The sequence below is a fragment of the Notechis scutatus genome, chromosome 1 (assembly GCF_049901735.1).
Source record: "Notechis scutatus isolate UNSWTSFEM ecotype Mainland chromosome 1, rNotScu1.2, whole genome shotgun sequence".
NCBI lineage: Eukaryota > Metazoa > Chordata > Lepidosauria > Squamata > Elapidae > Notechis > Notechis scutatus.
Window position 1 is genome coordinate 315,908,723 of NC_142009.1, and position 24,268 is coordinate 315,932,990.

A 24,268-nucleotide genomic window follows, 5' to 3' on the forward strand; every position below is an offset into this window, starting at 1 on the left:
AATGAATTAGCTGAAGGCATTCTCAGTTTTTATGGTTGGTAGCAGTGAAGCAGACCTCAGGGTGAAATTGCTTGTGAAGGACTGTGAAAGGAAGGTGCACATGTGTAAGTGCTGCATGTCTATTTTATGTGCAAATATTGGTAAAGATCTGAAGTTACCACATTCTACAGGGATGCCAACTTAATATTCCAGAAAAGCTCACATTTATGGCATGAAGACCAGATCTCTTTCCCTTTATGCTTCTTCAAGAACTAACACTATATAGCAGAGTTTATTAACCTTTGAGAAACACTACTTTATACAATCTCTGTTCCAGAAGTTCTAATTATTTACAGAAAATTACTTGGTCTAAGGCTCGCTAAAATAGATTCATTGGACATGATGTCATTCCCTATATGAAATTTTTGCATTATTTTTATTTTCTAGTACTGATGGAATACCTCATTGCAGTTCTGAATGGCCACATATCTGACACAAGAAATGACAAGATTAAAAAGCAACTGACGAAAATTCTCTGGATAGTCTGTCATTGACTTTAATGTGGGCATTTCTGAACTTCAAAGACCAATGTCAAGATGAAGTAGCTAATTCTTGAATGAATTCTATATCTCACATTGGCTTAAACATAGAAATGTGGGTGGGTGGGGTTGAGCCACAATATACAGTATTTGCATCAGTGAAATTATATGCACCAACCATACGTGGTTTGGTGTACTGATTTAAGGTGCTGGCCTAGAAACCAGGAGATTGTGAGTTCTAATCCTGCTTTAATATGAAAAGTGGCTGGGTGACTTTGGGCTAGCCACTCGCAGCCCAATCCACTTCACAGGATTGTTGTTGTAGGGGGAAATAGGAAGTGGAAAGAGCATAAGGTATGTTCACTGGCTTGAGTTACTTATAAAGGCAGGATCAAATCTAATAAATACATTTTTATACAGCCACCTACTGTTTTTACCTTCTCTGTTTAATTTCTCTTTATCTTCATTGTTTCCACTATCTACATTTATCCCACAATGCTACTTCATGTTACTGTTGTACACAGTCCAGAAAATATTTTGGCGTTATACATTTGTTGACCTGAAAGAATTGTCTTTTTTTCAGCTAGAGTAACGTGGTTACTACTCAGATTCTAGAGGTATATGTCCATCTTCTCCTTCATATTAGATAGAATAATGGTCACAACCATACCTTGTGGCAGTGAGTTCCCTAAATTAACTTACCTACTATTTTCTTTGTCTACTCTTAAACTTAAGCTCATATTCACTAAGTACTATCGTAAATTCCGTAATTCCGTCCCGACCCCTATTTGATAATTGACTGCATACAGTACAGTAGTCCAATTATTATAGAAAAAGCTTTTGGCAGCAGAGAGAGAGAGAGAGAGAGAGAGAAAGAGAGAGAGAGAGAGAGACGGACAAAGCCTCCGCTAGACGGCGCTAGACAACGCCTGTCTTTTCTTATGAAGGAAACATTGATTTAACAGGGCAGCAGCCCTTTAAGAACTTCCCCCTTTCCCTTTTCGTACTCTATGTTTACATAACAGACTGGAAGATACCATCACGGTTTTTGACGGAAGACGAGGGGAGCGTGGAAGGACCGGAGAAAGCCGAGAGGAGGGGCCGTTCCACGCCTCCTTTCTGGGTAGGCGCTCTAGTAGTTGGTCTCTCCTCATCCCCCCTCGGGCAGTCGCGTCTGTCGCTGTTGGCTTGAGCGCAGAGAGGGGAAGCGAAGGGTCCGCGTCGGCGGGCGCACCAAGCAAAGGCAACCCGGATATTTCGCCCGACCGACCGACCGCTGGCTGGCTGGCTGGCTCGGCGACTATGAAGGAAAGGTCTCCAGCCAAACGTCCTGTTTGGTGACTGTTACTGCTGTTCTTTTGGCGAATGCCGTTTTTGCCCCGCATGGGATTATAGCGACGACGACAACCGTGGCGGTGGCCCCATGTTTTCTCCTAGCCAGGAGGAGCACTGCGCGCCCAACAAGGAGCCCGTCAAATATGGAGAACTCATGGTTCTCGGGTAAGGGCGGCTGCCAAGGCTGGGGCGCTGCGCTTGCGGTGGGGTCGGGGCTCCGGCGGGGCATCCCCCCCCCCGCCTTTGAGGCTGAAGCCGGCGGCGGAGTGGCGTCGCGGGAGAAGCGCGGGTGGGCAGGATATCCCCCCTTGCCATCCCCACCCACCCCTTTTGCCTCTGGAGGGCACAACTCCGCAGCCCGAGGGGCGCTAGTTACGAGCGGGCTCTGCCGGCGCTCTTTCGGGGTGGGCAGCTGGGGAGAGCCCCCACCCGCACCCCCCGAGAGGGAGGCGAGGCTGGGAGCTGCTCCGTTGAGAGAGTTGCGTGGTGCGGGTGACCCCCGAGGCCTCGGGCCCACGGTCGGGGAGAAGGCGGGCGACGGGGTGGGTGGGTGGGTGGGAGCGGAGGTGTAATAAGCCTTATTACAGGGGAGGAGGGCCGGGGGGAAGCGAGAAGGCTCGGGTCGCCGAGGGGGCTAAAGCCGGGGAAGAAAGTGCGCGCCTAAATGCGTGGAAGGTCGGCCCCTCTGCCTGGCGAGCGGAGGAGAAGCGGGGCAAGAATTATGTCCCCCCTCGGGAAAATATTTCGAAGCGGGAACCAGCTGGGGAGTCGGGTCTCTCTCTCTCTCTCTCTCAGGGCCTCCGGGCGTGTGTTGGACGATGAAAGGAGGTGCGGGAACATTTTAATTAATGGCCTCTCCTCCCACCCCCCAAAAAAGAACACGAAAAGTTCGTGGAGGTGAGAGAAGGCGCAGATGATGGGCTAGCCCAGGGGTGTCCAACCTTGGTCACGTTAAGCCTGGAGGACTTCAACTCCCAGAATTCCCCAGCCAGCTTTGCTGTTGGAGTTGAAGTCCTCCAGGCTTAACGTGACCAAGGTTGGACACCCCTGGGCTAGACGCTCAAAGTATTCCGGGACGCACTTCGGATATGGGGGGGGAGTCTCGCCTTCCACTTTTTGGGAAGTGTTGATGGGGAGGGGGGGGGCCCCAGTTGTGTATTAACCATTAAGCAGACTAAGCACGTCCCTTGGGCACCAGGCCCAAAGGGGGCACCACCAAGTTTGAGAAAGAAAGAAAAAAAAACCCAATGAAGATTTGTAAAAAAAAATAAATCTTGCATATACGAAGGGGGGGGGCACCAAGATTTGTCAATGCTTAGAGCACCAGTGAGCCTTAATCCGCCACTGGTGGGGTGGGGGTTGGTTAGAGAGAAAGTGCACCCTGCGGGGAGGCATGGATCTGCTTGTTGTGGGAATGGTGGGTCTTGAAGGTCAGGGGGAGAGGGGGAGGAAAGGAAACATAACATGCCTGGTTAGAAAGCCTCCCCGCATGGGCAAAAGGAGTGATGGTTGATGGAGGGGTGGGAGAAATAGGGAATTAATGAGTGAGGAAGGAGGGGCAGGCAAGTGTTAGCATGTTTGTACTGTAGTCCCATGCTGAATGCTTAGCAGTGAGATTATAACACTGATTATGGGGGGGGGGGGAGGCCCTGTTTCATTGGGACTGAGCAGATCTTATCTCTGCCTGTGGCCATTCTCACTCACCTTTATCTTTTCCCCATATTCTGCCTTGAGATGAAAGATCTCCAAAAGGGGTGAAATATGGTGATACAGAAGTGTAATGCTGGGAACCTGCTTAATTGGCTATATGGGTCCCAGATTGGGATAAGGGATTGGCTCTTTGTCAACCTTGTTATTTTGGGTTTACTTTCTCTAGATCTTAGATATAGTTTGAACTGTATTGCAGGATACTGCATTTGTTGGGATTAATAGCTGTTCCAACATTAAGACTATTTCCTTGGAGTTTTGTGTCTGCTTGTTGGATGGCCAATGTAATTCTTTGACCCATTCTATAGGAGCATTCTGGATGGTAAAAGAGACACTCTGGGCCTTCTGAAATGTGTACTGTTGGGAGGGCAGCAATTTGCAGTATTTTTTTTTAATGCATTGCTTGTAAGTTGGATACTTCTTAGCATGCTTTAAAAAAAAAGCATACAGTGGAGAAGGTAAACTGACATTACCCCATCTGGTTTGGAGATGTGTGTAGTCTTGACTTCGGGGTACTTTTACAATTGATCTCATGCCATTCTAGAATGTATTAATTATAGTGATAATTGTTTTACTTCTCTGGTATGCCTTGTGATAGAGAAGACTGAATAGTGTTGGTGAATCTATGAAATAGTAAACATGTGGAAACATGTGGAAACAGCAGTGGAGGTTGGAGGTGGTGGAATCCATGTCACTAGTTTGGTGTTCTTCTCCATCCTTATTGTTTGAATGTGGAGTTCATGTCTGAGTGCCATAAAAATTGAATATAAGCCATTTAAATCTGTTTATTCACTCCCAGCAAACCTTGTGTTTAGAAATGTTAACTAAAAGTGCATAACATTTGCATGATCAAATAAATAGAATATTAAGACTTTCAAATGAAATTTACTGTGTAGAGGTTTTACTATGAAATAGCACTATAGTAGCTGTTTGCTTATTTCATAAACAATATGGAAGGATTGGACTTGACAGAAGCATCAGTAGCAGAGACCTTTTTCTTAGCATTTTTTCTAACCAGGTCCTTATAATAGGGTTGTTTTTAATAGCACTGAATTTGACAGAAAACTTGACAAAATCTGATTCCAAAGAAGTTGATTATTTTAAATATTTTTTCTGAGAATATAAGTGAAGTAAATATAAAGGCTTCATCAAATTGAATTCAACTCCTGATGACCATACAGGAGCATCTATTTAGTTTTCTTGGCAATACCATGAATGTGGTTTACTATTGCCACCTTTTTGTAAGATTTAAGCTTATAAAGATCTTGAATTTCCTAGTGATCTCCTCTCCAAGAACTAAACAGGTTTAAACTGGCTTAGCTTTTTTTAGAGATCAGGCACGATGATTCTACCTCCTATAGTTGATTTCAGAAAATTATGAAAATATAACATGATTTCAAATATTTGAAAAGTATCAAACCTTTTCCACAAAAAACCTATTTGTAGAAAAGCTGTTTATCTAAATAATAATTATTGGAAATATCTAGTTTATGTTGCTATCAGCAAAGAACAGTTTACTTGGAGAAGAGGTATGCTGACAGCATGGACCTCATCTGTGCTATTAAAGTCTTGCCACTTCTGGAACTCTGTTCAGCATGTAATTGTTAATTCAGGTAATTGAACTGTAGTTATTTGCTTTATGCAATTGGAAGCCTTGGAACAAATATTATAGATATAAGTTCAGGATAATTGAATGCAGCTTGAACTGTTTCCAATTATTATTATTATTATTATTATTATTATTATTATTATTATTATTATTTCCTATGAACTAATTATATGTGCTGTAAGGCTTGTGGACAAAAACTATTGCACTGTGAAATGGCAAATAGCTTTCCCCCACAAAATCTTGTAGGGCTGAATTTATCCTTACTTTTTGTTCTGAATATTTATATCTCTTGCCTCCCCCACCCTGCAATGTCTCTGTGGAAGCACTTGAGATATTTAATGCTAAATGACTACTTTTGCTAGTTATTAAGGGTCATTAGAGAGGCACTTAATATGTATGAGTATTTCAGTTTGAGCAAGAGATATGTTTAATCTTATTCTGTCTGGATTGTAGCATGACACATTTAATAAAGTTAAAATTATATTTAAAGCATGGAACACCAAGAATGAGAATTGAGACTGGAACAAAATCAGCCCACAATAATGCAGAGAAACTAGATTTTATTTGTTGTTTTTACTCTAAACATCTATATCTCTTCTAAGACACCTTTTCAAGAAGCTTAATCACTCAGTAATTCCGTAAATAGCATAATGCTACTTCTTCCCAAAGCTGGATCATTAGTAGAAAATAATCACAGAACAGCTTGAACATCTGTTCGGCATTTTTTAAAAAAAGGCTAGAATAAGTAATTGTGTAATCATCTGCTATTTGTTGCCTTTGAGAATGAAGAACTTTAGGTAACAAGGTTGTGAATCAGATAATCACATTCATAAATGGCTAGAGATGTTGAATAGCTTATGTGTTAAATATGTGACTATTTTAATTATATTGTGACAATTAAAAACCTATTTATTGGCAGAAAAATGAGGTGTTCAATTTCTTCTATGAATTTCTCTTCACTGTCAAAGATTGATTGTGATGAAAATGGTTTAAATATGAAAGAAATAAAACTGGATCAAATAATTATTTCCTAAATCAAAGAAACTTGGACTGTGACAGAAGAAGCACTACCTACACAACTTGGATGATATTAATTAATTGAATAAAAAAAATCTCCAAGAAAAAGGAAGTGATTATATGCCATGAAACAAAAGAGGGATTTTTTAAGAAAAAAGATGTCATTTCAGATTATGTGATGAAAACCATTTATATTTCCTATTGTAAAACTGACCCTCTTATCTAATGATCTAGTAATACCACAGCAATGGAACTTGAAAAGGCCATAAAGGAGGTGCTGTTGAGTAATACATGATTTGCTAGTTAGGAAGGCTTTAAGAAAGTGGTAAAAGGTGTTTAATTTAGGCTGCCAGCTATTACAAATTTGGGGAAGTATGCCAATATCACAGGAAAATATTCATTGATAATGATATTAGAGACAAGAATATTGTATACAGTACTTTGGGATGGGAGAGAATGTGGTAATATCTCATGTTAATCTGATAAATATCAGACATGAGATTTGAATAATTAAGTAATGGATTAAAAAGACTAAAAGAAGCAAATCTGCTGAAGCTATTTGACCTATCCCAAAAATCCTAGATTTGTCTTATTTTACATTTAGAAAGATACACTAACCAGATTCATTTTTCAGCAAGGCTTGTAATATATCAGTAAATTAATGTAACAAATTATTGCACCTTTACAATTTTGTCTGTTTTAACTAGTATTGTTTTTAGTTTTTTTTTAAAATAAACTTTTTTTTTGCTTCAGTTAATGTTTTTTAAAGTCCACAAGAAAATTGTTTCAAAGAAAATATGTTGTAAAAAAAGTTGTCAGTAACAGAAAAGTTTAAAATAGTGACATAAAATACAGTTTTGTAAGATGCTTAACATTTTATCCTTATCTGTGTCAAAATAGCAATACCTGTACAAATATAAACTTGGAGGAAAAACATGTTAGAAAGTGCTTATTGCAACCATTATTTTTTTCTGCTGATTTGTCTGCAGTTTAGCTTATTTTGTAAAGTATTTAATGCATTTTAGTAATAAAATTATTTAGCAATATTTTTTGTAAGGATAAATTATACACCTATTCAAGTCTGCAGATATTACCTGGTATATTTTAAAAACTGTATAGTAATTGATGTAGCAATAAAATATGTATATGTATGCTTTTGGACAGGCAAATTGAATTGTCTGAGAAGGAAGATTTGTGTGATTAGAAAGGATTAATGTACTTTGCAATGTGCATGGTTAGAAAGGCACTCTGTTTCTAAAACCTTTTAGATTGTACATGTGTAAGTTTTGGAAATACATAGTGGCTATATCTTGATTTTTTTTAAACCATGATTGATTGACTATGTCATCATTAAGATAATAGTAATTTATGATTTAAAGGTAACATTAACTGATTTTATAAAATGTGATTTGTATGGTTTTGGCTTAATATTTTTTTGCTTGTTAAATTTGTTTACTGCCCATCTTACCATGAAGTGATTTGTGGTATTTTGTGAATCAAGCTTGTGCGAGTTATAAATTATGATGTAGGAGATGACTAGGTGAAGGAATGAGTCAAGCGCATCACCAGTCTTGAGTCCCTTGGTGCACACAAGAGATCCAAGTTTGGCCCACCTTGAATTCTTATCTACCACCAATTTGCTTTGACTGTTAGTAGTTCATATTCTTGTAGAAAGCGTTAGCATGCATTGAACTGGTATTCGTTTGGACACCCTTGGCTCCTGATTTCTTGCGCCTGACATATGAGTGATAAATTATAGTTACAAATTATAGTTTTTCACTTAGCATTTTCTGCCAGCCCAGTCATTTGTAGTTTTATACTACAAACAATAGTTAAACTGGAACTACAATATATAAACTTTTTCACAATTTCAGTAAGGAGACAATGAGAAAAAAAACTCGTTCCTGTTCTGGCAGTCACATCACCTACATTGTCACGACCACATTTTGTTTCGGATTGGGTATTTATTCTGTAGGGAATGATAAAGAACAGGCTAAAAGAAAAGGATTGAAACTTGAGAAGTAGGAACACAGTCAAAGAATACTAATTACTTGGACTGTAAAGTCCAGAATTAGATGAATTTCATCCTGCGGTAGTGAAAGAATTTGCTGATGCTGAAGAACATATGAAATGCTAGTCATATATGGACTGGCATTTTTTGGTGGGGGGATTATCTCTGGTATAAATCAATATTTAAAATAGACCCTATTCCCGTTTGGTCCTCTGTAAAACAGCTAAAGTACTGACAATGGCCTTTTTGCCCTGAAATTGTTCTCATCCTGTGGGCCTATTTAAATATTTAGATAATGCACACTTTGCAGACTGCTCAACAACTCAATAGCCATTACCCATGTTCTACCCTCTTCAAATAATTGATTTTTCACAGAAGATGCAGTATATTAAAGGGGTACTTGAGAAGCTTATCCTTTGGATGGACTTTGTTCTCTGACATAACATTTGATGTAAAGCCAATGTACTCCAAGAGAGTTTAAAATTTGTAAAATTTGCTTTCTATATTCTGTAGCACATAGGAAATGACCATGTTTTATTTGTACCAGGATCCTCATGTCAGGAATATTGGATATGTTTGCTACCTTGAGTTATTATTTATAAAAACAATAAAGGCTGGATAAAAAAAAAATCTACGCCCCCCCCCCCCGTAATATAAAGCTATCAGTACAAGAACTATAATGTACTCTCTAGACTCCAGAAAAAACTTCAGTTGGTAAGATTTGTGAAATATTTAGAAGAGTACATAAATCTGTGATATTATTACACAATAACACATCACTCAGAGCTTCATTTAAATCTTAATGCAGTTGTATGTAAAAATTTAGGCAGCTCTCAAATTGTACAGTATGCTTCAATGAATCTTTACTTGAACAGAAGTGGACAGCTGCATAGTATACTATTAAACAGGATATCTTTCTGCAAATTTGAATATATGCTTATTAGAATTATAGGGCTTGAAGGAATCTTAGAGGTCTTCTAGTCCAGGGGTCCCCAACCACCGGGCCGCGGACCGGTACCGGTCCGTGGAACATTTCCTACCGGGTCGCCGGTTTGCTGGGCACCGCCATCTTGTTTGACGAGAAAGTGCTTCCAGGTGAGCTTTTCCGGTTGGAAAGTGGCGTTTGGGTCCTGAAGGAATTCTCGCGCCTTAGTTTCATCAAAGGGGGGGGGCTTCGAACGAAACTAAGGCACGGGGATTCTTTCAGCACTCAAGGCAAGGCAAGCCGAGCGACCGTCCCAAAGCCGTCCCGAAGCGAAGCCCATCGACAAAGGTACAAAGGAGGAGTTGAAGGTGGCGGGGAGAAGCGGGGGACGGCTGGCTGGCCGGTCGCTCGGCTCGCCTTGCCTTGTCATGCGTGCTGATGCCGGTACCGGGCCGCGGATCATTTTGTGATGCCGGTACCGGGCCGTGGCACAAAAAAGGTTGGGGGCCACTGTTCTAGTCCAACCCTCTGCTATTTAAGTACAATTATTTTCAGATTGAAAATAAGAAACAGCCAATGTGACAGATGCAGAAATTTGTACATTCTTTTAGACCATACCTTATAGCTCCTATTGTGACAGAAATAACCATTTCTAAACATTTTCTGTAGCCAGCCAAGATTTTCTATTCTTGCTTTTGAAATTTTTTCTCACCTCTCCTTGCACATTTTTTCTCGGCAAGATTTTATGTAGTATTCAATTGTGGAGATTTTGAGGGCTGTTCCAAAACCTTTATCTTTTTTCAAATAATCATGGTTGATTTGGAGGTATATTTAGATTATTATCTTGCTGAAATACAGAACATGAGAATGTGGGGGGCTATCTATAGTGTGAAAGAAATAAGCATGGTGTGTTGGGTAATGTAATAAATACATGTCTGGTCAGTGCCACCAAAAACAACTTAAGAATTTTGAGGCAGATAATCCCTATAAAGAGAATAAAATGTAGGTGTGTGATACATTTTGACTATGAAGTGATCATTGCAGTTATTATTTCAGAATATCATCCATTCTGCTTATATCTTAATCTGCTTATATCTAAATTTTTAATTGCAGCAAAACAGTTATAAACATTATGGCTCATTACTTTTTAACTCCTACAATACTACAGTTGTAAATGTCCACTTGATATCTTTGATTGGCCTTTATGAGGCAATTAGATTTGAAAGTGTGTTTAATAATGAGCATTTTTTCCCTTTTGCCATTTTGGAAAAAAGGTTGCCTCTCTTCTCTCCATGGTGCAGTTCTTGTCTGGGATGGGGTGGTGGAAGGCAGTTTAGGTAGCTTTCTCTTTCTATAGTTGGGTAACTCAAAGTCATAAAATGATTGTTGTTTTTCTAATAGATGGGGATCAGAGGAAACATTTTATGATTTGGTACATAATAATGTTCATGGATGAAATTGTTGGTGGTTTTAAAAATTGTATCTAATTGTCTATGAAAAGTTTGACTGATGACAGCCATTCTACACAGATATAATGTATATTTCAGAAAATATTTTTCTTTTTTCTTATTGCCATCTGCTCTACTCAGTTCCATTGTCTGTTTCACTGTAGAACAAAGGAAGTGTTTCACACGATTTCCTTTTTTAAAATGTGAAATAACAGGAATCTTTCTAGATAAAATTTCAGATTGATGTAGTTCAATTCATATCTGTTTTGAAAAAGTAACCCCTGAATTCATTGGGACTTATTCCTAGGTAGTTTTTTATACAGTATGTTGTTTGGAAGTGTGGACAGTTCCTAACTTGCTTTTATTCATTTTGCTTTACTTTCTTTGAACAGTATTCTGTGTTGATATACTTTTACCAGGAGATGAATATGAAATGAGAATGTTTAATTCTCATCCACGCTGTGCTGAGAGTCCAGGATGGGTTAGACTTCTCCCTGTGATGTCATAGAGCTGAGTCTGCCTCTATATAAAAAGCCAGCCCCTAGCTAGCTCCCCAGCTTTGACTCAGCTCCAACAGAGGGGGTACTCCAGACATCAGGTGTATAGCGGTCCTTCTACCCAATCTGAGTGGGGAGATTATGATGAGAGGGATTATACCACCTCCTCTGAACACAGTCACTCTTCAGAGTCTGAGCAAGAAGAGGGAGAGATCAGGGACCCCAAATTATCAGATGAGGAGGAATTTCGTCCTGAACAGCCCCCCTCTGCTGCTGTCTTTAAACCTGCCTTATTTAAGCCACTCCTCCGTAAGGCATTGGTCACCACCCAGTTAACTCCTGAGGAGGTAGCCCCTGAACCCCAAGGGGATTCATCTAGCCATGGTGACTCCCACTTCTCCAAGCCGGTGGTCTATACAGAGGTCCTCCCCTCTCCTCTCTTATTTCTTGATCTGGTCAAAGAACAGAGTGCATCTCCTGCTGCAGGGCCTCGGCCTTCATCTCATGACAGGCGGTTTTACAATGTTGGCCCTTCCTTGACCAATGATCTTGTAGTGCCCTATGTAGATGCTCCAGTCGTGGCCTCGTTCCCCTCATCTGGCACCCCCACAGAACCAGAGGACGTGCTCAAGGCTGAGGACAAGAGGTCTGAACAGACTCTCAAGCGCAACCACCAGACTGCAGCCTGGGCAGTCCGGGCCTCGACTGCAGCATCTTTCTTCACGAGAGCTTCGCTCTGCTGGCTGCATCAACTACAAGATCGATTACCACCCACTGATTTCAGATCACACCAGGATCTGAATAAGATTATTGCAACTGCGGAATTCATGGTGGATGCCACTCTGAATTCAGCAAAGTTCGCTTCAAGGGCCATGGCCTCCTCGATGGCAGCGAGACAGCTCCTGTGGCTGTGAAATTGGCAGTCTGACTCTCACCGAAAGTGGAAGCTGGCTTCGGCTCCCTGCACAGGTGAAAAGCTCTTTGGCGACGCCCTGGAACTCTACCTTTAAACCTGCCAGGGACAAGAGGAAGGTGCTGTTTTTGACAGGAAAGAGGTGGATTATCGTCCAGATCCGTATTTCCGGCCCTCCTACTTCCGGGCCGAGCCTAGCCCCAGAGGGCGTGCCCCCCCTCCAAGAGCAACAACCAGAGGCAGCTGGCAGACAGCAACAAAATACAGGTAAATGGCCCTTTCGTGGAGGAGGGGGCATTCATTCTGACGCCTCAAGTGAATTCCCGTTCTCCCCCCATTGGAGGTCATTTGGCCTTCCTTGCCTCCAGATAGGAAGTGTCAATGTTGGACGCCTGGGTACTCAGTACGGTGAGGTTGGGTTTGCAGCTGGAGTTCCTCTCGCCACCCCCAAGTTTTTTTGTGAACTGTCCTGTTTCTCGGGATAGTTCGAAACAGGCTCTTATGGAATCGGCCATCTAACACCTAGTGGACATAAGGGCCATTCAGTTGGTTCCAGTGGATCAGCGAGGGCTTGGCTTTTACTCTTGGCTCTTCTAGTCCCAAAGGTATCGGGGGATGGGGATGGCGAGCCATCCTCGGCCTCAAGTTTTTGAACAAGTTTATCCCATACAGGCTTTTTAAAATGCAGACCCTGCATTTGATCCTAGAGACCGTTTGGGAGGGCGACCTCCTCTCTTCCATTGACCTCACAGAGGCTTACCTCCATATCCCCATTTGGCCCCATCACTGCCAGTTTCTTCGTTTCTGTTACCAGAATGAACACTTCAAGTACTGGGCCTTTCCCTTCGGGCTCTCGTTGGCCCCAAGGGTCTTCATCAAAGTTCTGGTGGCATTGGTGGCTTCGCTTTGTGCAGTTACGGTGAGGATCCAATGTTACTTGGATGACATCTTGATCCAGTCTACATCAATCCACTCCGCACATTGAGACCTCCAAATCACATTGCAGTGCCTGCAGGACCATGGGTTTTCCATCAACCTCAGGAAAAGCCATCTCTCTCCCATGACCCAACTCCTTCATTTGGACGCAGTCATCGATACGGCCCTCTGCCAGGTCTTTCTCCCTCCAGATTGTGGAGAAAGCCTCAACGAAATCATCTGTCAGATTCAACACACAGTCCCCTTGTCTCAGCTTTCCAAACTACTGGGGAAGATGATCTCCTGCATTGGCATCATCCCGTGGGCACGACTCCATTCTTGATCTCTTCAGTGGTTCCTGCTGCCTTTTCCATGGGCAGGAGCCAACCACACATTCCCCAGGGTATAGATTCCACCACATATATGTCACTCATTCAAGTGGTGGCAATCTCTGGCTATTTGGAGGGACCATCCATTCAACGAACCGGACAGGATCTTGCACAGATGCCAGTCTCCAGGGTTGGGTAGCCCATCTAGCTGGTGAGATAGCCCAAGGGAGTTGGTCTCGGATAGACAGGGCCTGCCCCATAAATTGGCTGCAGCTCAGGGCCATCTTCCTGGCACTGAAACATTTCAGGACCACTGTGGCAGGGTCCCACATGTTGGTGATGACGGACAATGTGGCCACAAAGGTGCGTGTCAACCGACAAGGGGGGATGAGATCCAGGGCCCTGATAAGGGAAGCCGAATGCCTGGGGCAGTGGATGGAGAGGCACCTGTTGTCCATCAGGGCAGACCACATCTCTGGGGTCGACAACGTCCAGGCTGACTGGCTGAGTCGGAGCAAGGTCGACCACGCAGAGTAGAGCCTCCACCCTACTCTGTTCAGAGATCTTTCTCTCAAATTTGGGGCTCCAGCAGTAGACCTTTCTCCACTCCCCTCAACAGTCAGGTAAACAGGTTTTTCACTAGATTTCCTTCTCAGGGAGTGGAGGGGACCAATGCGCTTTGGAGCAGATGGCCCCCGGGTCTCCTCTACACCTTTCTCCCTCTTCCCATCATTCCGGGGATCATTCAGAAGATGTTGGAGGAACGGGTGGCAGAGGTGTTGCTATTCCTTCAAGACGGGCTGGATAAAGGGCTCGCACCTAACACCCTACACTGTCAGGTAGCGGCTCTATCATCCGTACTGTCCTGGGAAAAATATTCTTCCCTGTCACATCATCCATCAATCTGTAGGTTTTTAAAAGGGGCTTCCAACCTCCATCCCCCTGTGGTTCACAGGTTCCCCACGTGGGACCTTCCTAAGGTGTTGCTGGCCCTGACGGAGCCTCCGTTTGAACCCCTTAGGTTGGTGTTACTTCAGTTTTTGACCCTTAAGGTGGTTTTTCTCGTGGCAATTACTTCTGCCAGGAGGGTGTCTTATCAGGAGAGAAATTATCAGAATCAATCTGCTTGCTGGCCTTTTATTCCATCATAGTCCGCTCCACTTTTCATAGAGCTGTCTTTGATATTTATTCCCTAAAAATCTTTTAAGTCTCAAGACCAAGGACAGAATATATGCAGAAATGAGATCTCTTCCTTGCAAGAGGTATATGTTCCTCCCTTCTATCTTGACTGGGAGATTTATAGTACACAATTATGATTAACCTCAAATATTCAGTTTCTGGGAATATTGTGGCCATATAGTTTCAGATGTATCTGTTTGATCCAGATTTTCTAAAGCCATATCTATCAGCTTTTAACCAAGCTATTGAAATAGCTTTGGTTGCCATAATGGATAATTTGTGCCAGCATTAGTAATATTATCAGATGTTATATAACCACCTCTAAACAGATATTATGAATAATTAAAGGTAATGTCATTTATCACCTAGGATCACTATCAATATTTTTTTACATGAAAAAGTTAGCAAAATCTTTACCAACCTTCAAACACATAGTTACATAAACCTCACTGAAGGAGTTTGGAAAAATCTTATTACAGGCCTTTTTGAAATGAACCTTATTTCAATGTTACTAGATCCCTAACAGCATTGGCCTAAATAACTCAATTTATGTCTTATAACATCAAAGGGATAACTATCTTGAATGAGAGTTTTTTCTGTTTTACACAAGAGGCATAATAAAAGTAATCAAACCAGACAGATGCACAAATCCTCATAACTCAGTGCCTGGGAAAACAAACAGGTCTTCAAAGCCTTATGAAAGGCAGACAGGATCAGGGCCAGCTGGATCTCAGGGGTAATACTATTCCATAGGAAGGAGCATCAATGGAGAAAACTCATCTCCTGGCTTTCATAAGATAAATTTTTTGAGAGACAGGACCTGGGGCATGCTGGCATTGTCTGATCTTATTGAACAGACAGAGATAATTACATTGGACATAATCTGATATAGCTAGAGTTCTTACCGTACTACGGTAACCTGTTCAACTAAGATACCAGGAAATGTAGAATTGATTACAAAAGTACATGTTTATCCTAAAAATTTTATCAGTTATTATATAACTACTTAATTAACTTCTGATGTTCAAGCAATATTTTTCATTCAATGCTAGAATTGGATTTAGATGGAGCAATTTTGTGATTTAGTAAAGGATTGACAATTTGATTAAAATCTCCAGCCATAATTTTGCAATACATAGCCGAGCTAAAACTAAGACTGCTAAGTGAGTGTTGCCATGGATGTCGTGTTCAATGCCTGGAGGCTGTAAGGATCTGGATGAGGTGCAGGGGTCTTTGACTCAACCCAAGCCAAACAGGGTGGCTTTGGGTATTTGGGCCTTCTGGTGATAAGTTCTTTTTACCACTAGTCCCTGATTGGGTGACATTGTCCCAGATAGGCCCCATGTGTAATCTGAGAACTCATAGCTCCTGCTAGAAGAGCAGGTGGCAGCAATGGCCAGGAGGGTTTTTGAATACCTTAGGATGTTCCTGGTTTGGGATGCTTTGCTCATAGCCACTCTCATTTGGATTATTGCAGTGAGGTCTATGTAGGGCTGCCCTTGAAAGAGCATTCAGAAGCTTCAACTGATACAGAATGTGACTGCAAATGAAGTAAAGGGTGTCAGATATTTGGCACATGTAACACCATTGCTTTGTGAACTGAATTGGTTATCAGTATGTTTCTGAGTGCAATTCAAGGTACTGGTTTCTTTAAAGCCCTTCATGGTTTGGGATTGGGTTACCTTAAGAACTGTCTTTTCCCAATCATTTCTACTCATCCAATTTGGTCAGGCAGGTTGGGCATGCTAAGTCCTGTAGCTCATGCCCTCTGATATATTCTCCCTTCAGATATCAGGATGATCCTGACCCTGTTGGCCTTTTGCGAGACAGCTTCAATTATTGTAATATTTTATGATGTACCCTGTCCAGAGTCACTTGTTGAAATGGGCGGCAATATAAATCAAATAAAAAAATTCACTTGCTTTTTATTCCATCAAAAATGTTGAGCATTTTTTAATAAGTGTTATTACCCCTGTATCTACCAGAACTTTTATTTGTATATACTTGATCAACCTAGATAAGATGCTTTTGTGGAAAAATACGATTTTCCCATCCTTCAGTTTTTGGTTGTGTTCACCTTCTGCTTCCTTTATCTTTGCCACAGATAATAAGGTGTTTTTTTTCTTAGTCTATCATCTTTTCATTTCACATGCCCCAAATAATGTAAATTCTGTGGATTATCAGCTTGAGGAATAGCCAAACTGATTTATTGTCCATAATACTTCACTCGTACACATGAACTTTGAGACATCTTTCTTTCTCTATACTGGAAAGAGCATTATTTTTATTACTCTGCAGTTTAATCTGATATTAAATATCCTTACACTATTCTTCATGATCTTGCCTCACTTTGATATGACCCTCCTTTCTTCAGCACACCGACTCCTTTGTCTATTCTTAAGTCTAAGAAAATTGAATTAATAACTTTTGGCCTAAAAAGTCAATTACAATTGCCTTTGTAATATTCAACACTAACCTTGATTTTTTGCTTTCCATTTTACTTTCAGAATGAATCTTTTTCACTTTCAGATAATGCAATAGTGTTGTCTGCTTATCTCAAGTTGTTACTGTTTTGTTCACTGTATGGTTCCTCGGGAGATGAATATGATATTATGGCATATGCATTAGTTTCTTCCATATTCTAGCATGAACTTCACAACCAAAAGTCTTGATATTGTCAATAAATCAGTAAGTCACTTTCTTGTGTCCTATTGCTGTTCCCATTAGTCATTCCAGCAATCCTGTTTCTTCCTTTGTGAATAACTGTTTCTTTGTATGGGTGGGGCATAATGTGTGTTTAAGTGTGCATACAAAATTTCTTTCAAGATTGAAATTGGAATTTTATTCTGCAGCTAGGTTAACATTTAGTTATTATAGTAGGCTTTTAAGTGTAACTATTAACCTTGGAATAAATTGTTATAATCCATTAGGACAAACTCTTCTTTGGATAGTGAAACCATTATTGTTTGAAAAGGTCCAGTACTATAAAAAAGATCAAAGCTGTTCTTTGTGAAGAAGTAAGCTCTCTCTAAGTATGGGGAAAAGCAAATCTCAAAGGTTACTATCAGAGGTTCTCCATCAATCTCATCAGACAGAGCAGGGCTGTCAAACTCATGGCCTGCAGCCTGGATGTGTAACGCACTGGACACACCCATAGCCGGTTTAGCGAAGGAGAGAAATGCCACTGTGATGCTGTGAGTTTGACATCCCTGAGCCAGAGGATGACCTGAACTTTAGCATGCACATACAAAATTATTCATTACATCTTATTCCAATAAGAGATAAGCACCAATACTTCACCACCTTGTCTTGATATATTGCAGGTTAGATTTTGAGCTTTACCCGTCCTTTTATTTTTGTTTTAACTTAGGTTGGTTCCCCAGGTATCTTTTCATCTTCCATTGCAATATATTTAATTGCTGTTGGTTTTGCTCTTTGGGGAATAGTAATTTGGAAAAAAAAATCCCAACTTTTACTGGATATTAAAACAGAGAAAAGAATTTATTTGATAGAAAAGAATACATGCAACTCAGAATTGAACTGCTAAGTCCTTGGGAGGAAACAGTACCTTAAACAAAGAACCAAGAAGAAGGAAGCCACACCTCCACCAAAACAGGATAAGCAAACCTTACTCTCACTTATACTGAAGTAGTTACCTAGTCTGCAAGGAAACAACCAGGCTCAAAGAACAAGAAGAACCCAACAAGAATTTATTCAATATTATTCATCAGTAAGTTTAGTCCCCTCTCCTCTGAAGAATCCCAGCAATGAAAATGGTTGGCTATTGTCTTCCTTCAGGATGGAGTCTGTAGCCCTGAGATTTTCTGCTAAGGATCCATCTTTGATTTTTGAATTGAATAAAGGTTTGACTAGGTCCTATTAACAAACCTGTAAGTATTTGCCGGATTTGTTTATTTATTGCATTTATATTTGCAATGTGTTTTAACTCATTGACTCACCATGCGTACTCATTAAGTCATTAATTGACTAAGTCAATTAATAGTTATTTATTGTGAGATGGGTTGCAAAGTAAATGTCCAGTTTATTATGCACATTGCTCCAGATCTGTGGCATACTTCTGAGACTGTCACCAAGAAAAACTGTAATTAGCATTTCAGATTAGTTGTATAAGAAGAAATGGAATTATGATTATAATTATCAGGAAGCAGATCTATGTTGATACAAGCACTGATGATGTTACATAACTGGGTAATGAAATGTCTGCAAGCAAATATCAAAGCTCAGAGAATAAAAAAGAACTTCACAAAGCAGATACAGTATATATCTGTAAAGTCAATAGGCAGTTAACCACGCCAAGTTCAGTTAATTGTTGTTGCTACTGAGAGGTTATTTTTGCCATGAGATTGTTATTTTGTCAAAGAATACTTGTTATTATAGTTATGCATCTTTTTTTTCTACAAACAATGTTGTGTATATCTGTTCATTAACTTTATTTTACTATTTTGGAAGTGAGTTTGGTAACAACGCCTGTTTAACTTATAAAACCTCATTTGTGTTTTAGTTGTAGAATAAAATATAATTAGAAGGTATATTTAGAGTTATGCAGATCTTTAGATTTAAAGGCAAAAGGGCACTTTCATGGTATTTATATAATAATGTCTTGAGCAAATTTTTAAAAAAGATCCTTATGAATTATGTGGCTTACCTTTATTGCTGTAGAATGATCCCAGAACAAAAAGATGCATTTGGTTTAAAGAGTTCCTTATTTCCCCCCCTTCAAATCTGAAGTGTTTCCTAGCTCTAATACCTTTGAGCTTATATAAATTTTGTATATTTTACAGGAGGTCTTCACTTAATGATCACTCATTCAGGGATTCCTTGAACTGATGGTGGTGCTGAATAAGTGGTTGTCATGATGAGTCTTTGTACTTAGGTTGGTCACAATGTTCCCGTGATCACATGACTCACAATTGTGATATTGCAGCATCCTGCAATCACATGATCGCCATTTACAATCTTCTTTGTCAGATTCCTACAAGCAAAGTCAATGGGGAAGCCAGCATGAGGTCACAGATGGTGACAGCAACTGGAAGTGCTGGATTATTGTCGCTAGGATCCTGGTCATGTTGCCATTGTGCTTTACATCACTTAGCAATGGAAAATCCAGTCCCAATTACTGTCATTAAGTGAGGACTACCTGTAACAAATTTGAAAATCCAATTTAAATAAAAAATGTTTTAATTCACTCTGCTTTGGTCACTTAAAAACTCTGTGCTATACCTTCTAAGAATCAGGATAAATGTCCTGACTTGATACTTGTTTAGATTTCTATCAAAGGATTTGATGCTAGAAACAAAGGAGAAGATACTGTTTTGTACTTTTGAGGCTGTTATGCTGCATATGCTTTGTTACCAACAATAGATATGATAGAATTTCATCATGGATTATTTTCTTCCTAGAGCTTTATGTTGTCTATTTCAAAGAAATGGCAAGGATATGCAGTATACAACTCAATTATTTCTCAGAGGATTTCCCTAAAATCTAATCAAATGAAGAATATAGTATGCTCTTCTAATTTTAATTATTTATGAAGGCACAAGTATATATAAAACATTCAAATCTCTTTTGTTCCTAGTAGACTTTTAAGTCTATACCAGCCAGACTTTCAATACACAGAATGTAAATTAAATAGAACTGTGAGCCAGGATCTCCAAAAATATCAAGCAAAACACAAGGCATCAAATATATAGTGTCTAGACATCCATATCTGAAATCCTTCAATAATAATAAATGTTCATTGATCATCACCGAGAAGGAAGCATTTCTTAGTGCCGAGTTCAGAATATCTGCAAGTTGCTTTCCCACAGGCATCGCATATCTATCACAAATGATTGAAACATGCACATACAATTGTGGTAGATTATTTTACTTTTTTGTTCTTAAGCAACACTAGCTGAAGTTTACAGTATGAACTCACAGTTCTCACAAAACTTACAGCTTATGTTTACTCATGCCTTGGTCATTTCCTCATTGGATTATTACAATATATCCATATGAGGCAGTCCTTAAAGACTATCTGGAAATTACAACTGGTTCCAAATATTGCAGTGCATGCACTTATTGCAGTGCATGCACTTCAGTCCAGGTACCCACAATGCAATGTGCTCTGCCCCCCTACGCATGCAACACCCCCCCCCCACTGCCCTCTTACCTGCACTTTGCATGTGCGTGCCTCCCAGCTGATTTTCAGCCCGTTTGAGGCCCTTTTCACCCTCCTGGGGGCTTGAGGGAAGCCTCTGCAGCCTTGGGAGGCCGAAAAATGGACCCGTTTCAGCATTTCCAGTACTGGAAGTGGGAAATCAGCTGGGAGTGCATGCATGCGCAGTGCAGGTAAGTTTGGCTGGTGCTCGTGTGCCCATACAAATGGCTCTGCATGCCACCTGTAGCATCCGTGCCATAGGTTCGCCCTCACGGCCCTATACAATGTGAGACAAGAGGCTATCCAGTCTCTTCTTAAAAGCCTCCAGTGATGAAGCACCCACAACTTCTGAAGACAAGTGGTTCCACTGGTTAATTGTCCTCGCTGTTAGGAAGTTTCTCCTTAATTCCAGGTTGCTTCTAGATTAGTTTCCATCCATTGTTTCTTGTCTTGCCTTCTGGTGCTTTGGAAAATAAGTTGACCGCCTCTTCTTTGTGGCAACTGCTCAAATACTGGAATACTGCTATTATTTCACCCTTAGTCTTTCTTTTCTCTAGACTAGTCATACTCAGTTTCTACAATGGTTCTTCATAAGTTTTCATCTCCAGGCCTTTAATCATCTTTTGGGTAGGGCCCATTGGTCAAATGGAAGCTGTACGGCTTCCATTTTCCCCTCAGTGCAATTCAAGGGGGATTAGTACCTTTAAAGCCCTAAATGATTATTACCTTTAAAGCTCTAAATGACTTGCAGGACCACATCTCCCTGAAGGTATCCCATTCCACCTATTCCCCCAGGTTAGATATGATAGGCATAATCCAGGTCCCTTCCTTTAAATGTTGTCCTTTGGCAATGTGCCTTCTCCATATCTCTCATTGCCCACTAGAATAACCTTCCTCCTGGAGATCCAGCAGAACTCTATTCCCCTGGTGTTCTGGAAGGCGTTCTTCCTACAAGTGTTAGGAAGGAATGAGGCTGGAGAGCAAAAGGTGGAATGCTGATGTCTGAGAAAGTATTGTCTTCGGGTGCCAGGAATTGTTATTGTAATTGTTGGGAATATTGATATTTTTTTATTGTTTTGTGAAGTGTTCAGGTTTATGGTTCATGATATAAGCAGCTATTTAAACATTTTAAAATAAAGTTGAATGCTTACGGGGAGTTTGGGAGACATTAGAAACTGAAGTATGCAGCTTATGGTCAGATAATTTATCTGAAATTGTTGAATTTGTTAACTTTTAGGTAATGTGTTATAGATTTGGGTGGTTGAACATTCGGGTGGTCTTTTATTTATCAGAGATGGCTGAGAGCTTCTGCCCCTGTATACCTGTCTACAAAGACTTTAAATTTTTATTTCACGACATGCTCAGCCAATAGAAATAACAAACACATATCTTTTTCATAGGTACAATGGCTGCCTCCCTACTGGTGACCGGGGTCGTAGGAAAAGCAGATTTGCCCTTTATAAAAGACCTAAAGCAAATGGCGTCAAACCTAGCACTGTTCATGTGATTTCAACACCTCAAGCATCTAAGGTACTGTCACTAATTCTCAGAGCTTAGGCCTCAATGCTAAGTTTTGCAGAGCAGCAATGTTTGAATGTGTTGGTAACTATATATACTTTAGTGGTTATCCCTTTATGGTGCTAGACGGTATTTTTTTGCATTGAATATATTTTATTGTGTCTGAGTAAATGATGTTTGCATTCAGAACTCCTTTATCTGGGCTAATAAATAGATCTTGACAAAATGTGTCAAATCTACCATTTCTGAGGTTGTATGTTCTTTAAGCTCTGATATTCTGTTTCTAATTCACACTAGCTATTTGATCTTATTAGAAATATTCAGTCCTATCCCAATTTTCCAGAAGTTGTCCATATTTAAAGAAGTAGTATTTCCAAATACCCCCCCCTCCAAACACACACACACACACACACACACACACACACACACACACCTATTAAAAGGAGTTTTGAGTCTTAGAACAATTCTGGAATACTTTTTATAAAGTGACAACAAAACCCATTTTTGAAACTTTAAAACCTCAGGCTGGAATGTTATTCAAAATTTAATTCATAGCCATGGATTCATAGCTGCATGGACAATTATGGATCCTGCAATAAAAGCACATTCATTTTATTCAAGTAGACATGAATCCCACTCTAGGATAGACTACATAAGAATATCTATACCTTTTCCAATTTTTTGTAATACGTTGAAACTGCACCAATACACGCTGTAGTGATTATTATGCTCAAATTAGTAGAGATTATTCGTTTACTTAGAATTCATGTTTTAATCCTGTAATGCTACGTAATACGTTAGCAAAGCAACACCTAATTCAAAGTTTGAGAAACTTTTTTCAAGAAAATAATATAAATGGAACATTAGTAAAAATGAGACGGGATGTTGTGAAGGCAGTATTAAGGATACATGAGATGACCACAATTTAAAAAAAACAAGTAAACTTTTTTCAGAAGTTAACAATATAGCAAAATACATAACAGAACTGTGTCAGTTAATATATACAAACTGATGGAAAATAAAATGAGATTATTTGCAGAAAGATGAAATCTCCTGCAAATTATTTTTTGCCAAGCAAAGATAACATTCCCAGAATTAATTCCAGAATGTATACAATTTATGAAATCTCCTTTCTCTGTTTCAGAAATCTCTGAAGTCTTTAGTTCTATTCAAAATGGAAAACTTCCTGACCCTGATGGATGGTCGGGGGAATTTTATAAAAAATTTAAAGAGATTTTAATATTTACATTTTTATTTTTATATAACAGTTTGCACCAAGAGGACCCCTTTCCAGAGTCTTAAAACAGTCCAGGATTATTTTGATCTTTAAAATGGATGCAAATTCACAGAAATTGTCATCTTATAGGTCTAATTCACTACTCAATGTGGATTATAAACCGTACACTAAATCACAGGTATCAAACTTGCCATGTCATGTTGCGCCAAGTGACGTTTCATCACGTTTTTCCCATTTGTGCAGCTGGGGTGGACTTTGCCTGCGCTTGACACATCCGGCCCAGTTTGACATAATTCATATATTTTATATATGAATGTAAACTTATATTTAATTAATATTTTATTCCAATTTAAAATATAACTATCCAATCAGAAAATTATTGAATTACTATAGATATTAATAAAACTAATTAATCTTTACTAGCAATGTGTTCTTTAGATATATTTAAATTGTTTGATTCTCTGGAAATAGCATCTTTAAAACAAATATTTAAAAAATTCAGATTTGGGGCTGGCTGTTGCAAGATGATTGAACATATATATGGACCAACTAAAGTGCAGAATAAGACATAACAGTTTTGATTCAGATTCTATTGTTTTTAAAAAGTACCAAGCAAAGTTATCTCTAATCACCTGTATTATTCAATCTTATTATAGAAGTGCTGGTAACAGCACTTAAATCCAACGATCGGATTTATAGGATAAAGCTGGGAGACAATTTTACACATACAGTCTTTACACACACACACACAAATACACACACACACATACACAATTCTTCCCAATGTTGGAAAAAATCTTTAAAAAACAACAACTATCTTTTTAACCCCACTTGTAGTGGTCATGTGATAAAGCTACACCCTTTCATTATAAAATTTTTGGGGTAAGTAAAATCACTAAACAAAAAACTGTTGTTCCCAAGTTGGCTTATTGCATTTATTTACAAGATGA

The 24,268-nt window shown here is 39.7% G+C and overlaps 1 protein-coding gene across 1 annotated transcript in view; it reads left to right on the forward strand.

Moving 5' to 3' along the window:
- Positions 1-1,618: 1,618 nt before the first annotated feature.
- PELI2 (pellino E3 ubiquitin protein ligase family member 2) overlaps positions 1,619-24,268 on the forward strand; it is a 50,069-nt gene continuing 27,419 nt past the window's right edge. The window contains exons 1-2 of the mRNA XM_026670206.2: positions 1,619-2,018; positions 21,964-22,093. Of these exons, the coding sequence (XP_026525991.1) occupies positions 1,942-2,018; positions 21,964-22,093 (207 nt within the window). The 5' untranslated portion in view covers positions 1,619-1,941. The remainder of the gene's footprint in view (positions 2,019-21,963; positions 22,094-24,268) is intronic.